The sequence below is a fragment of the Salmo trutta genome, chromosome 26 (genome assembly GCF_901001165.1).
Source record: "Salmo trutta chromosome 26, fSalTru1.1, whole genome shotgun sequence".
Taxonomy (NCBI): domain Eukaryota; kingdom Metazoa; phylum Chordata; class Actinopteri; order Salmoniformes; family Salmonidae; genus Salmo; species Salmo trutta.
Window position 1 is genome coordinate 41641489 of NC_042982.1, and position 14448 is coordinate 41655936.

The window sequence follows — 14448 nt, forward strand, 5'->3', positions numbered from 1 at the left end:
CTGTTCTGATTGGTAGATTGCTGTATTGATGTCTGTGTTGACCTATAGGACCAGACTGTTTTGATGTCTGTGTTGACCTATAGGATCAGACTGGTTTGATTGGTTGATTGCTGTATTGATGTCTGTGTTGACCTATAGGACCAGGCGGTGGAGGCGCTGTCCCGCTCCAGTCTGGAGGCAGAACTGGGGGCGAAGGACAGGGAGATGGTTCAGCTGGTGGAAGATGTTCAGAGACTGCAGGCCAGCCTGTCTAAACTCAGAGAGAGTTCTAGCACGCAGATCACACAGCTGCAAATACAGCTCAGCTCCAAGACTGCCACCCTCAAGGTAGACTATATAGACCCTCTCACACACCTCTCACACACCTCTCTCACACCTCACACACACCTCTCTCACACCTCTCACACACACCCGCTCACAACCTCACACCACCTCACACACCTCTCTCACACACCTCTCTCACACACGTCTCTCACACACGTCTCTCACACCTCACACACCTCTCTCACACCTCACACACCTCTCTCACACACCTCTCTCACACACCTCTCTCACACACCTCTCACACACACCTCTCACACACACCCTCTCACACACACACACACACACACACACCTCTCACACACACCTCTCACACACACCTCACACACACACACTCGCTTACAACCTCACACACACACACTCGCTTACAACCTCACACACACACACTCGCTTACAACCTCACACACACAAACCCGCTCACAACCTCACGTGTAAGTACTAGTTGATTGTCATTATACTGTTTGTCTGGGAGTTTCCATCCTTCTCATCCATCATTCATTTATCTTCTCCCCTAATCTCCCTCGCTCTGCTCTCATCCCCTTCTCCCTTGCCCCGCTTTCCTCCCTCGCTCGCCCTGCTCTCATCCCCTCTCCTCCCTCGCTCGCTCTGCTCTCATCCCCTCTCCTCCCACGCTCGCCCTGCTCTCATCCCCTTTCCTCCCTCGCTCGCCCTGCTCTCATCCCTCCTCCTCCCTCGTTCGCCCTGCTCTCATCCCCTCTCCTCCCTCGCTCGCTCTGCTCTCATCCCCTCTCCTCCCTCGCTCGCCCTGCTCTCATCCCCTCTCCTCCCTCACTCGCCCTGCTCTCATCCCCTTTCCTCCCTCGCTCGCCCTGCTCTCATCCCTCCTCCTCCCTCGCTCGCCCTGCTCTCATCCCCTCTCCTCCCTCACTCGCCCTGCTCTCATCCCTCCTCCTCCCTCGCTCGCCCTGCTCTCATCCCCTCTCCTCCCTCGCTCGCCCTGCTCTCATCCCCTCTCCTCCCTCGCTCGCCCTGCTCTCATCCCCTTTCCTCCCTCGCTCGCCCTGCTCTCATCCCCTCTCCTCCCTCGCTCGCCCTGCTCTCATCCCCTTTCCTCCCTCGCTCGCCCTGCTCTCATCCCCTTTCCTCCCTCGCTCACCCTGCTCTCATCCCCTCTCCTCCCTCACTCGCTCTGCTCATCCCATCTCCTCCCTCGCTCGCCCTGCTCTCATCCCCTCTCGTCATGCTCTCATCCCCTCTCCTCCCTCGCTCGCCCTGCTCTCATCCCCTCTCCTCCCTCACTCGCCCTGCTCTCATCCCCTCTCGTCATGCTCTCATCCCCCTCCTCCCTCGCTCTGCTCTCATCCCTCCCTCGCTCGCTCTGCTCTGCACTCCACTCCTCCCTCGCTCTCCCCTCCTCCCCTCGCTCTCCTCCCCTCTCCTCCCCCGCTCTGCTCTCCTCCCCTCTCCTACCCCGCTCTGCTCTCCTCCCCTCTCCTCCCTCGCTCTGCTCTCGTGCTCTCTTCTCTCCTCTTTCCATCCCTCTTCTCTATAGCAACTGGAGGAAAAGCTGCAGGAACATGCTGACTATGAAGAGGTGAAGAAAGAGCTGAGGTGAGAGTGTGTGTGTGTGTGTGTGTGTGTGTGTGTGGTACCCTGGATACAGTTGTACTCTGTTCTTACACCAAATACTGGCAAAAATGTACTCACTCAGTTAATGATTGATATCCTCAGTAGCCCTGGTGTGTGTGTGTGTGTGTGTGTGTGTGTCATTGTCTCTGAGGTCCTCTAACAGCGGTAGAAGGGAAGCATGTCCTCTTGTTGTCGATCTCTAAGTCAATACTGAGTGTTTATTAACGTGCTTCTCTGTGTGTTAATGGATTTTTTATTAGTAGTAACTCCTGCAGATAATCAACCAGAAGGGTAATACTGCAAAACAGGATCAATGAGTTAGCCAGATATATATATTTTTTTTAGAAAGATACTCTTGAAATGGGCATGGCCTAGCTTTATTAAACCCCCCCAGAGTCGATGATGTTTAGACCGAGGTAGGTATAGTTTATTGTGTGCTCTAGGGCAACGGTGTCTACATGGAATTGTGGTCCTGGCGACTGGTTATTTTTTGGGGAATACCGTTATTTTTGTCTCACTGAGATTTAGTGTCAGGGCCCAGGTCTGTCAGGGCCCAGGTCTGTCAGGGCCCAGGTCTGTCAGGGCCCAGGTATTTCAGGCCCCAGGTCTGTCAGGGCCCCAGGTCTGTCAGGGCCCCAGGTCTGTCAGGGCCCCTGGTCTGTCAGGGCCCAGGTCTGTCAGAAACTGTGCAGAAGATCTAGGTGATGCTGTAGGCCCTCATTGGTTGGTGACAGAAGCACCAGATCATCAGCAAACCATAGACATTTGACTTGTGATTCTAGTAGAGTGAGGCTGGGTGCTGCAGACTGTTCTAGTGCCCTCGCCAATTCATTGATATACAGCAGCAAGAAAAAGTATGTGAACCCCTAGGCTAATGACTTCTCCTAAAGCGAATTAGTCAGGTCAGCTATTGGTTAGAGCTGCTTTGCGCTATTAAAAACACTCACAACATGTTTGTTTGCTATTCACAAGAAGCATTGCCTGATGTGAACCATGCCTCGAACAAAAGAGATCTCAAGAAGAACTAAGACTTGTTGACTTGCATAAAGGGTAACAAAAGTATTTCTAAAAGCCTTGATGTTCATCAGTCCACGGTAAGACAAATTGTCTATAATTGGAGAAAGTTCAGCACTGTTGTTACTCTCTCTAGGAGTGGCCGTCCTGCAAAGATTACTGCCAGAGCACAGCGCAGAATGCTCAATGAGGTTAAGAAGAATCCTAGAGTGTCAGCTACAGACTTACAGAAATCTCTGGAACAAGCTAACATCTCTGTTGACGAGTCTACGATACGTAAAACACTAAACAAGAATGGTGTTCTTGGGAGGACACCACAGAAGAAGCCACTGCTGTACAAAAAAAAAAAAAAAAACATTTTTGCACTTCTGAAATTTGCAAAAGTGCACCCTGGATGTTTTATTTTTTACCTTTATTTAACTAGGCAAGTCCGTTAAGGGAGAAAGGAAAGTTTATGGCCGATATCACTAGTGTCCTGCCTAGCAGTAAAGAACGATGTTTGTACAGATGTGTAGGAGGAGACTCAGCCTAGGAGAAAGGGTTAAATATCAGTGTTTGTGTGAATATGTCTTTATCTGAATGCAGCTGTATTGATCCTCTGGGAAGAATTAACCTTGTTTAGCTTTTAGTGTCCGTTTTTTATTTATTTTTATTTTTTATTTAACCTTTTATTTAACCAGGTAGGCTAGTTGAGAACAAGTTCACATTTACAAGATAAAGCAAAGCAGTGCGACACAATCAACAACACAGAGTTACACATGGAATAAACAAACATACAGTCAATAATACAATAGAGAGAGTCTCTATATACAATGTGTGCAAATGAGGTAGGATAAGGGGGGTGAGGCAATAAATAGGCCATAGTGGAAAAATAATTACAATATAGCAATGAAACACTGGGGTGATGGATGTGCAGAAGATGAGTGTGCAAGTAGAGATACTGGGATGCAAAGGAGCAAAATAAATAACAGTATGGGGATGAGGTAGTTGGATGGGCTGTTTACAGATGGACTATGTACAGGTGCAGTGATCTGTGAGCTGCTCTGACAGCTGGTGCTTAAAGTTAGTGAGGGAGATATAAGTCTCCAGCTTCAGTGATTTTTGCAGTTAGTTCCAGTCATTGGCAGCAGCGAACTGGAAGGAAAGGAATTGGCTTTGGGGGTGACCAGTGAGATATACCTGCTGGAGCGCGTGCTACAGGTGGGTGCTGCTATGGTGACCAGTGAGCTGAGATAAGGCGGAGGTTTACCTAACAAAGACTTATAGATGACCTGGAGCCAGTGGGTTTGGCGACGAGTATGAAGGGAGGGCCAGCCAACGAGAGTGTACAGGTCGCAGTGGTGGGTAGTATATGGGGCTTTGGTGATAAAACTAATGGCACTGTGATAGACTGCATCCAATTTGCTGAGTAGGGTGTTGGAGGCTATTATGTCAATGACATTGTCGAAGTCTAGGATCGGTAGGATGGTCAGTTTTACGAGGGTATGTTTGACAGCATGTGTGAAGGATACTTTGTTGCGAGAAGTTTGAGTTGAGTTTGTACTCTGAGAATTAGATTCTAACAAGGGGCTTTATTGTCATGGGAAACGTGTTCACATTGCCAAAGCAAGTGAACTAGATAATAAGCAATACATATTAACATTAAACATTACTCACAAAAGTTCCAGAAGAATAGACATTACAAATATCATATGTGCAAATAGTACAAAAGGGAAAATAAATAAACAAAAATATGGGTTGTATTTACAATTCAATGGTTTCCCTTTTCTTGTGACAACAGGTCACACATCTTACTGCTGTGATGGAACACTGTGGTATTTCACCCAGTAGATATGGGAGTTTATCAGAATTGGGTTTGTTTTCAAATTCTTTGGATCTGTGTTATCTGAGGGAAATATGTGTCTCAACACTCTCTCTCTACCTCTCTCTCTCTCTCTCTCACTCTCTCTCTCTCTCCTCCACTCTCTCTCTCTCTCTCCACTCTCTCTCTCTCTCTCTCTCTCTCTCCTCTCTCTCCTCTCTCCCTCTCCTCTCTCTCTCCTCTCTCTCTCCTCTCTCTCTCTCTCTCTCTCTCTCTCTCTCTCTTCTCTCTCTGGTCTCCTCTCTGTCTCTCTCTGTCTCTCTCTCTCTGTCTCTCTCTCTGTCTCTCTCTCTGTCTCTCTCTCTGTCTCTCTCTCTCTGTCTCTCTCTCTGTCTCTCTCCACACTCTCTCTGTCTCTCTCCACACTCTCTCTGTCTCTCTCCACACTCTCTCTGTCTCTCTCCACACTCTCTCTGTCTCTCTCCACACTCTCTCTGTCTCTCTCCACAGCATCCTCAAGTCTATGGAGTTTGGCCCAACTGACAGCTCAGTGCAGGTACAGGGAAAACTCCTCTACTTTTGCATGGCGACTGACTGACTGTAAATAATGCTGATGTGTACTACTGTTCTTCTTTATCTCACCACCCCCCCTCTCTCTCTCTAACCTCCCCCTCTCTCTCTCTAACTTCCCCCCTCTCTCTCTCTAACCTCCCCCCTCTCTCTCTCTAACCCCCCCTCTCTCTCTCTAACCTCCCCCCCTCTCTCTCTGGAACCCTCTCTCTCTCTCTCTCGCTCTCACTCTCACTCTTACCTCCCCTCTCTCTCTCTCTCTCTCTCTCTCTCGCTCGCTCGCTCGCTCGCTCGCTCACTCTCACTCTAACCTCCCCTCTCTCTCTCTCTCTCTCGCTCGCTCGCTCGCTCGCTCACTCTCACTCTAACCTCCCCTCTCTCTCTCTCTCTCTCGCTCGCTCGCTCGCTCGCTCACTCTCACTCTCACCTCCCCTCTCTCTCTAACCTCCCCCCTCTCTCTCTCTCTAACCTCCCCTCTCTCTCTCTCTAACCTCCCCCCTCTCTCTCTCTAACCTCCCCCTCTCTCTCTCTAACCTCCCCCCTCTCTCTCTCTAACCTCCCCACTCACTCTCTCTCTAACCTCCCCCCTCTCTCTCTCTAACCTCCCCCCCCTCTCTCTCTAACCTCCCCCTCCCTCTCTCTCTAACCTCCCCACTCACTCTCTCTCTAACCTCCCCACTCACTCTCTCTAACCTCCCCACTCACTCTCTCTAACCTCCCCACTCACTCTCTCTCTAACCTCCCCACTCACTCTCTCTCTAACCGCCCCACTCACTCTCTCTCTAACCTCCCCACTCACTCTCTCTCTAACCTCCCCACTCACTCTCTCTCTAACCTCCCCACTCACTCTCTCTCTAACCTCCCCACTCACTCTCTCTAACCTCCCCACTCACTCTCTCTCTAACCTCCCCACTCACTCTCTCTCTAACCTCCCCACTCACTCTCTCTCTAACCTCCCCACTCACTCTCTCTCTAACCTCCCCACTCACTCTCTCTCTAACCTCCCCACTCACTCTCTCTAACCTCCCCACTCACTCTCTCTCTAACCTCCCCACTCACTCTCTCTCTAACCTCCCCACTCACTCTCTCTCTAACCTCCCCACTCACTCTCTCTCTAACCTCCCCACTCACTCTCTTTCTCTTCTCACTTTATGTATCTCTCGCTCTAACCTACTTCTTTCTATATATATATATATATATATATCTCTCTAACCCCCCTCTCTTTTTGTATCTCTCTATAACCCTCCCCTCTCACTATCTGGGTCTCTCTCTTGCGCCCTCCATCTCTCTATTTTCCTCGCTCTCTATCTCTCTCCTTCCACCCTCTCCTCTCTCTTTCTCTCCTTCTTCCCCCCTTCTCTCTCTCTCTCTCTCAGGACATGTCTAAACCCCTAGAAGTGTTGTTGTTGGAGAAGAACCGTAGTCTGCAGTCTGAGAGTTCCTCTCTGCGCATCGCCAACACAGAGCTGAGCGGTGAGTCAGTTTGCCCAGGGGGTTAGGCCCTGGGGGTTAGGCCCTGGGGGTTAAGGCCTGGGGGTTAGGGCCTGGGGGTTAGGGCCTGGGGGTTAGGGGGTTAGGTCCTGGGGGTTAGGGGGTTAGGGCCAGGCTGGGGGTTAGGGCCAGGCTGGGGGTTAGGGCCAGGCTGGGGGTTAGGGCCAGGCTGGGGGTTAGGGCCTGGCTGGGGGTTAGGGGGTTAGGGCCTGGGGGTTAGAGCCTGGGGGTTAGGGTTAGGGGGTTAGAGCCTGGGGGTTAGGGCCTGGGGGTTAGGGGGTTAGGGCCTGGGGGTTAGGGGGTTAGGGCCAGGCTGGGGGTTAGGGCCTGGCTGGGGGTTAGGGGGTTAGGGCCTGGGGGTTAGGGGGGTTACCAACACACACCGCATTGAGTCTAGACCAGTGCTTGACTTGGACTGAAATGGGTACCGGTGTTAATTTTGGGTCCCTGTACTAATTGTTATAAAGATGCTGGAACTCTGCAATAGTTTAAAAGTAATATTCTATAAGAGATGCCAGAACTCGAGGATAGAAAATGTGAGGTTCTGGGACTCGGTTCCCTTGAGCTAGACCCAAGTCAAGCACTGGACTAGAAGGACTCCGGAAAGTTCTGTTTAGGCAACACAGATAAATCGGATTTGTGGGGTTGCATTGGGGGATTTGTGAGTGTTTGATCTTTGACCTGGAGTTGGATCGGACTGGCTCGAGACAGGACCAGAATCAGGTGGGTTGTGGATGGAACCGGTTCTTGTCTGGAAGACTCTTTTAAGTGACATTAACACCCTTATCTAATCACTCAACACTCAAACTGACGTTCTTTCAGAGAATAATTTATTCTGTCTGAATGCTCTAATAAAGTATCACTAGAAAAACAGCAGCAAGAACCCAACCAGTGTGGCTGGAATAAAGACTGGAGCTTGTGAAATGTCTACATTTCATAGACATGCCCATGTTTCAGTGTGTGAGCTCTGATAATTAGGCTGCGGTGCCTCCCTCAGCACTAGCCCTCTCTATATCACTCCCCCAGCTCTAGCCCCAGCTCTAGCCCCAGCTCTAGCCCCAGCTCTAGCCCCAGCTCTAGCCCCAGCTCTAGCCCTCCCTCAGCACAAGCCCTCTCTATATCACTCCCCCAGCTCTAACCCCAGCTCTAGCCCCAGCTCTAGCCCCAGCTCTAGCCCCAGCACTAGCCCTCTATATCACTCCCTCTGTCATGGTGTGTTTCTAATATTATCGGTGTTAACCAAAGGCCTGGGGGACAATACATGATCAATTATTAAGGGTTACAACGGCCCAACCAATGGTTTGGTCCTGGTTTTTGAATCAAAATGTTTGCCACTCTATTCAGATTAGGTCCATATTTTTGCTGCTTCAAGTGTCATTTTTAACCTTTTGTTTAACTAGGCAAGTCAGTTAAGAACAAATTACAAGTCAGTTAAGAACAATTTACAATGATGGCCTACCAGGCAACAGTGGGTTTAACTGCCTTGTTCAGGGGCAGAACGACAGATTTGACCTTGTCAGCTCAGGGATTCGATCCAGCAACCTTTTGGTTACTAGTCCAACGCTCTAACCACTAAGCTACCTGCCTCTAACCACTAGGCTACCTGCCTCTAACCACTAGGCTACCTGCCTCTAACCACTAGGCTACCTGCCTCTAACCACTAGGCTACCTGCCTCTAACCACTAGGCTACCTGCCTCTAACCACTAGGCTACCTGCCTCTAACCACTAGGCTACCACTAGGCTACCTGCCTCTAACCACTAGGCTACCTGCCTCTAACCACTAGGCTACCTGCCTCTCCGCTAGGCTACCTGCCTCTAACCACTAGGCTACCTGCCTCTAACCACTAGGCTACCTGCCTCTAACCACTAGGTTACCTGCCTCTAACCACTAGGCTACCTGCCTCTAACCACTAGGCTACCTGCCTCTAACCACTAGGCTACCACTAGGCTACCTGCCTCTAACCACTAGGCTACCTGCCTCTAACCACTAGGCTACCTGCCTCTCCGCTAGGCTACCTGCCTCTAACCACTAGGTTACCTGCCTCTAACCACTAGGCTACCTGCCTCTAACCACTAGGTTACCTGTCTCTAACCACTAGGCCACCTGCCTCTAACCACTAGGCCACCTGCCTCTAACCACTAGGCCACCTGCCTCTAACCACTAGGCCACCTGCCTCTCCGCTAGGCTACCTGCCTCTAACCACTAGGCTACCTGCCTCTAACCACTAGGCTACCTGCCTCTAACCACTAGGCTACCTGCCTCTAACCACTAGGCTACCTGCCTCTAACCACTAGGCTACCTGCCACCCCTTATACTGGAGGGTTCATATTAAAATGTGAGTGCAGTGGGCATGATTATTCCATGTTCAGGGTTGACAGATTTCAGGTAGAGGGGATGTTCACTGATTTATCTTTTCATGTTAAAGTTAGCTGCACAACATCTTGCATACCAGAGATTAGAAAACATCAGCTTTTGTGATAATGAGAAGTTCCTGTACGATCCACCTGGTAACAAGTTCAGTTTATATAATGAGAAGTTCCTGTACAATCCACCTGGTAACAAGTTCAGTTTATATAATGAGAAGTTCCTGTACAATCCACCTGGTAACAAGCTCAGTTTATATAATGAGAAGTTCCTGTACAATCCACCTGGTAACAAGCTCAGTTTATATAATAGTAAGTTCCTGTACAATCCACCTGGTAACAAGCTCAGTTTATAATGAGAAGTTCCTGTACAATCCACCTGGTAACAAGTTCAGTTTATATAATGAGAAGTTCCTGTACAATCCACCTGGTAACAAGCTCAGTTTATATAATGAGAAGTTCCTGTACAATCCACCTGGTAACAAGCTCAGTTTATATAATAGTAAGTTCCTGTACAATCCACCTGGTAACAATCTCAGTTTATATAATGAGAAGTTCTTGTACAATCCACCTGGTAACAAGCTCAGTTTATATAATAGTAAGTTCCTGTACAATCCACCTGGTAACAAGCTCAGTTTATAATGAGAAGTTCCTGTACAATCCACCTGGTAACAAGCTCAGTTTATATAATGAGAAGTTCCTGTACAATCCACCTGGTAACAAGCTCAGTTTATATAATCAGAAGTTCCTGTACAATCCACCTGGTAACAAGCTCAGTTTATATAATGAGAAGTTCTTGTACAATCCACCTGGTAACAAGCTCAGTTTATAATGAGAAGTTCCTGTACAATCCACCTGGTAACAAGCTCAGTTTATATAATCAGAAGTTCCTGTACAATCCACCTGATAACATGCTCAGTTTCTGGAAGCCGGAGTGCTTGACAGTCTCTACATTTGGCATGACCTTTTTCTCCACTGGATATTTCTAGAAGTTCTTGCGTTCAGTGACTATGCATTTTTATCAAGACCTTTTAATTTATTTGCTCAGCATCTCAACAAACAGAAGTATCTGGAATGGAATGACTAAGTGTCCAGAAAGACTACAACATCAAGTGTTTACTAACATTCTGGCCTATTTTCTGGAGCTTAAGACTGAACTAAGGATTCATTAAAAGGCAACCAAGTTTCTCCTGACATGAGGCCATCACAACCAGATCTTTCACCCTTAGACGACCAATTTTAAAGCACTCTATACTGCCATTAGGCCAATCAGATGCGTTTTTATACTGTAGCGGTGCAGCCACTCCACCAATGGGCCCTGAACATAGTGAACACAAGTAACCTAGTGAAGAGAGACAGTGGGAGGCCTGACTGGACCTCTCCCTCCCTGCCTGCCAGACTCAGGCCTGCTGACTGGACCTCTCCCTACCTGCCTGCCAGACTCAGGCCTGCTGACTGGACCTCTCCCTCCCTGCCTGCCAGTCTCAGGCCTGCTGACTGGACCTCTCCCTACCTGCCTGCCAGACTCAGGCCTGCTGACTGGACCTCTCCCTACCTGCCTGCCAGACTCAGGCCTGCTGACTGGACCTCTCCCTCCCTGCCTGCCAGACTCGGGCCTGCTGACTGGACCTCTCCCTACCTGCCTGCCAGACTCAGGCCTGCTGACTGGACCTCTCCCTACCTGCCTGCCAGACTCAGGCCTGCTGACTGGACCTCTCCCTACCTGCCTGCCAGACTCAGGCCTGCTGACTGGACCTCTCCCTACCTGCCTGCCAGACTCAGGCCTGCTGACTGGACCTCTCCCTACCTGCCTGCTAGACTCAGGCCTGACTAAACCCCTCCCTGCCTGCCAGACTCAGGCCTGACTAAACCCCTCCCTGCCTGCCAGACTCAGGCCTGACTAAACCCCTCCCTGCCTGCCAGAGTCGAGGCCTGACTAAACCCCTCCCTGCCTGCCAGAGTCGAGGCCTGACTAAACCCCTCCCTGCCTGCCAGAGTCGAGGCCTGACTAAACCCCTCCCTGCCTGCCAGAGTCGAGGCTGGGCAGCAACCATTTTGACTGGTTTAAGTGCTTTCTTTTTTCTTCCCAGGCTGTCTTTTACAAGAAAGGTACAAATCACAAATGCTTGGGCATCTTGTCCGGGGGGTTTATCAAAAAAGAGAGAGGAAGAAAATCTATTTATATATATAAAAAAAAAAAAAAACTTTTGACCTTAAAAATAAACAACTTTTTTTGGGTTTGTTTTTTTCGCCCCCTTTTTTGTTGACTCCCCCATAATGCCTTGTGTTTGACCTTTCTTGTAGGGTCAGCCGGGCGGAAAGGGAAAGAGGCGTCCGTGGAGGAGACCACCACGCCCAGTACCCCCTCCCTGCCTCCTCCTCTTCTCCCTCCCTCCCCCCAGCCCCGAACCCCAACTGACCCCCTTAACACTTCCATCACCAACGGGACACACCCCTTCACCCCCACGGGCATCGGCCAGGACTTCTACAGCCCCCCTTTCCCTCTGGTGGGGGGCAAGATGTCCCTTAACTCCCTCCTGCAGCGCCAGCTCATGCAGACGTTCTACTCCAAAGCCCTGCAGGAGTCCACTCAGGGAGCAGCTCTACTGTTCGCCCCTGTCCACTACACCTCTACCTCCACCTCTGGCTCTGGCTCTAGCCCTGTCCCGCTCTCGGCCAGCCCCCTGCAGTCTCCTGCAGGCCCAGAGGTGAACGGTAGTGGCGGTGCCCCGTCCCCGTCTCCCAGCCAGTCTGAGGGGACTGGGGGCAGTGTGTCTGACTGGGAGGACATGGACACCTCAGAGATCGCCCGACAGATCAAGGAGCAGCTGATTAAACACAACATCGGCCAGCGGGTGTTTGGCCACTATGTACTGGGCCTGTCCCAAGGCTCGGTCAGTGAGATCCTGGCTCGGCCCAAACCCTGGAGCAAGCTGACTATCCGGGGGAAAGAGCCCTTCCACAAGATGAGGCAGTTCCTGTCTGACGAGCAGAACATCCTGGCACTACGCAGCATCCAGGGACGTCAGAGAGGTGAGAGGCCTGCCTGTCTTCCTGCCTGTCTTCCTGCCTGTCTTCCTGCCTGTCTATCTGTCTTCCTGCCTGTCTGTCAGTCTGTCTGTCTGCCTGCCTGTTCGCAAACATTTCCTCTGTTAATACGGGCCACCAGTTGTTCCATCAGTGAGGGTCTGTTGCTTAGTCAACTAGATAGGTCTCCCTTCACAATCCATGATCAATACTGAAACCTTTCACACATCGATAGTATTGACTAAGAGTAGGACAGGGCTACGGTTTACCACAGTCACGTTCGATCAGGCCATGCCTGCTTTTCTTTCCGCATCCGAGCATTTTACCGCTGCTCTGTGTTGTCAGGGAGTGGACAGGCAGACCTGGAGTTAAATATCTTAACCCTTTGTTTAAGCTGTCAGTCCTCAGTTGAATGTCCTTGTTGACTCTGAGATGTAACCACTTGTCCTATGTTCACCCTGTCGTACAGTTCAGTAGCTGTGTGTGTTGTCATTTTGTGGAACGTGTTTTATTGACACACAACAGAGAAATGAAATACAGGTGCACATGGAAGCAGGAAGTTGGCGTGAAGTTGGAGCAACATGTGTTGTTGTTTTTGACAGAGAGCCCAGGCCAGCCCCTTAGCCACGCATTACAGGACGTACCGAAGCAGAGAGCCAGCTCTGACCAAGCCTCGCGGACAGGTCTGTCCCCCACACACACACACACACACACACACACTTCTGTTTCTGTCCTTCTGGGGTTGGATGAGATGTGCATGTAACCGTCATACTCGTAACCCCGCTCCCCACCTCCCTCTCCACACTCATACCGGCTCATACTGGCCTGGCAGTGTGAAAGCAGAGTAGTGTGTGAGGCGTTAAAGGATGTAGGAACAGAAACAGTCACACACAAGCCGCTCTCACAGCTGTTCCACAGTGTATAATGTAGAGTTAATGAGCTGACAGTGGGTTTCAGTGGGGTGTGCTGCTAACCAGTGAACACAATGTGTCTGTTTGGTTGTCAGTCATAGTTTGACGTGAACAAAAAAAACGATTAAATACAGCGTGTCAATGTCAAAGGGAAGTATGTGAGTTACTCTCACACCCCGACCTTCACTTTCCTTTGTGTTTTAACCATGGTGGTTTGAGCATGGCTTTTGGCACAAATAAACCCCCCCAAAAATGGTTTCATTATTTCCAGATCAACCCACTGTGCCGGATGCCACTTGCCACCCAGTTACCCCTCTCTTTGCCTCTTTGTTGCCCCGTAGCCAGCAGGCCTATTTACCGGGGGGGGGGGGGGGGGGGGGGCAGCTGGAGAGTGACCCCTGTCTGTCTGTCTGTCTGTCTGTGTCCGTCTGCCTGCCTCTTGTCAGTCACAGTGCTGATTGAAGCTTCTCAGTTGTGTACTTACAAACTACTGTACCTACTAACTACTGTACCGACTGTACCTACTAACTACTGTACCTACTAACTACTGTACCTACTAACTACTGTACCGACTGTACCTACTAACTACTGTACCTACTAACTACTGTACCTACTAACTACTGTACCGACTGTACCTACTAACTACTGTACCTACTAACTACTGTACCTACTAACTACTGTACCTACTGTACCGACTAACTACTGTACTTAGTAACTACTGTACCTACTAACTACTGTACCGACTGTACCTACTAACTACTGTACCTACTAACTACTGTACCTACTAACTACTGTACCTATTGTACCTACTAACTACTGTACCTCCTGTACCTACTAACTACTGTACCTACTAACTACTGTACCTACTGTACCTACTAACTACTGTACCTAGTAACTACTGTACCTACTAACTACTGTACCTCCTGTACCTACTAACTACTGTACTTAGTAACTACTGTACCTACTAACTACTGTACCTACTAACTACTGTACCTCCTGTACCTACTAACTACTGTACCTCCTGTACCTACTAACTACTGTACTTAGTAACTACTGTACCTACTAACTACTGTACCTACTAACTACTGTACCTCCTGTACCTACTAACTACTGTACCTACTAACTACTGTACCTACGTACCTACTAACCACTGTACCTACTAACTACTGTACCTCCTGTACCTACTAACTACTGTACTTAGTAACTACTGTACCTACTAACTACTGTACCTACGTACGTACCTACTAACTACTGTACCTACTAACTACTGTACCTACTAACTACTGTACCTACTAACTACTGTACCTATTGTACCGACTACCTACTGTACCGACTAACTACTGTACCTACTAACTACT

At 49.6% G+C, this 14448-nt stretch overlaps 1 protein-coding gene across 1 annotated transcript in view; it reads left to right on the plus strand.

Moving 5' to 3' along the window:
- LOC115163799 (homeobox protein cut-like 1) overlaps positions 1–14448 on the plus strand; it is a gene marked incomplete in the record, with an annotated part of 92359 nt that overhangs the window by 52656 nt on the left and 25255 nt on the right. The window contains 6 exon segments of the mRNA XM_029715977.1: positions 139–327; positions 1835–1893; positions 5237–5282; positions 6673–6769; positions 11457–12185; positions 12782–12862. Of these exon segments, the coding sequence (XP_029571837.1) occupies positions 139–327; positions 1835–1893; positions 5237–5282; positions 6673–6769; positions 11457–12185; positions 12782–12862 (1201 nt within the window).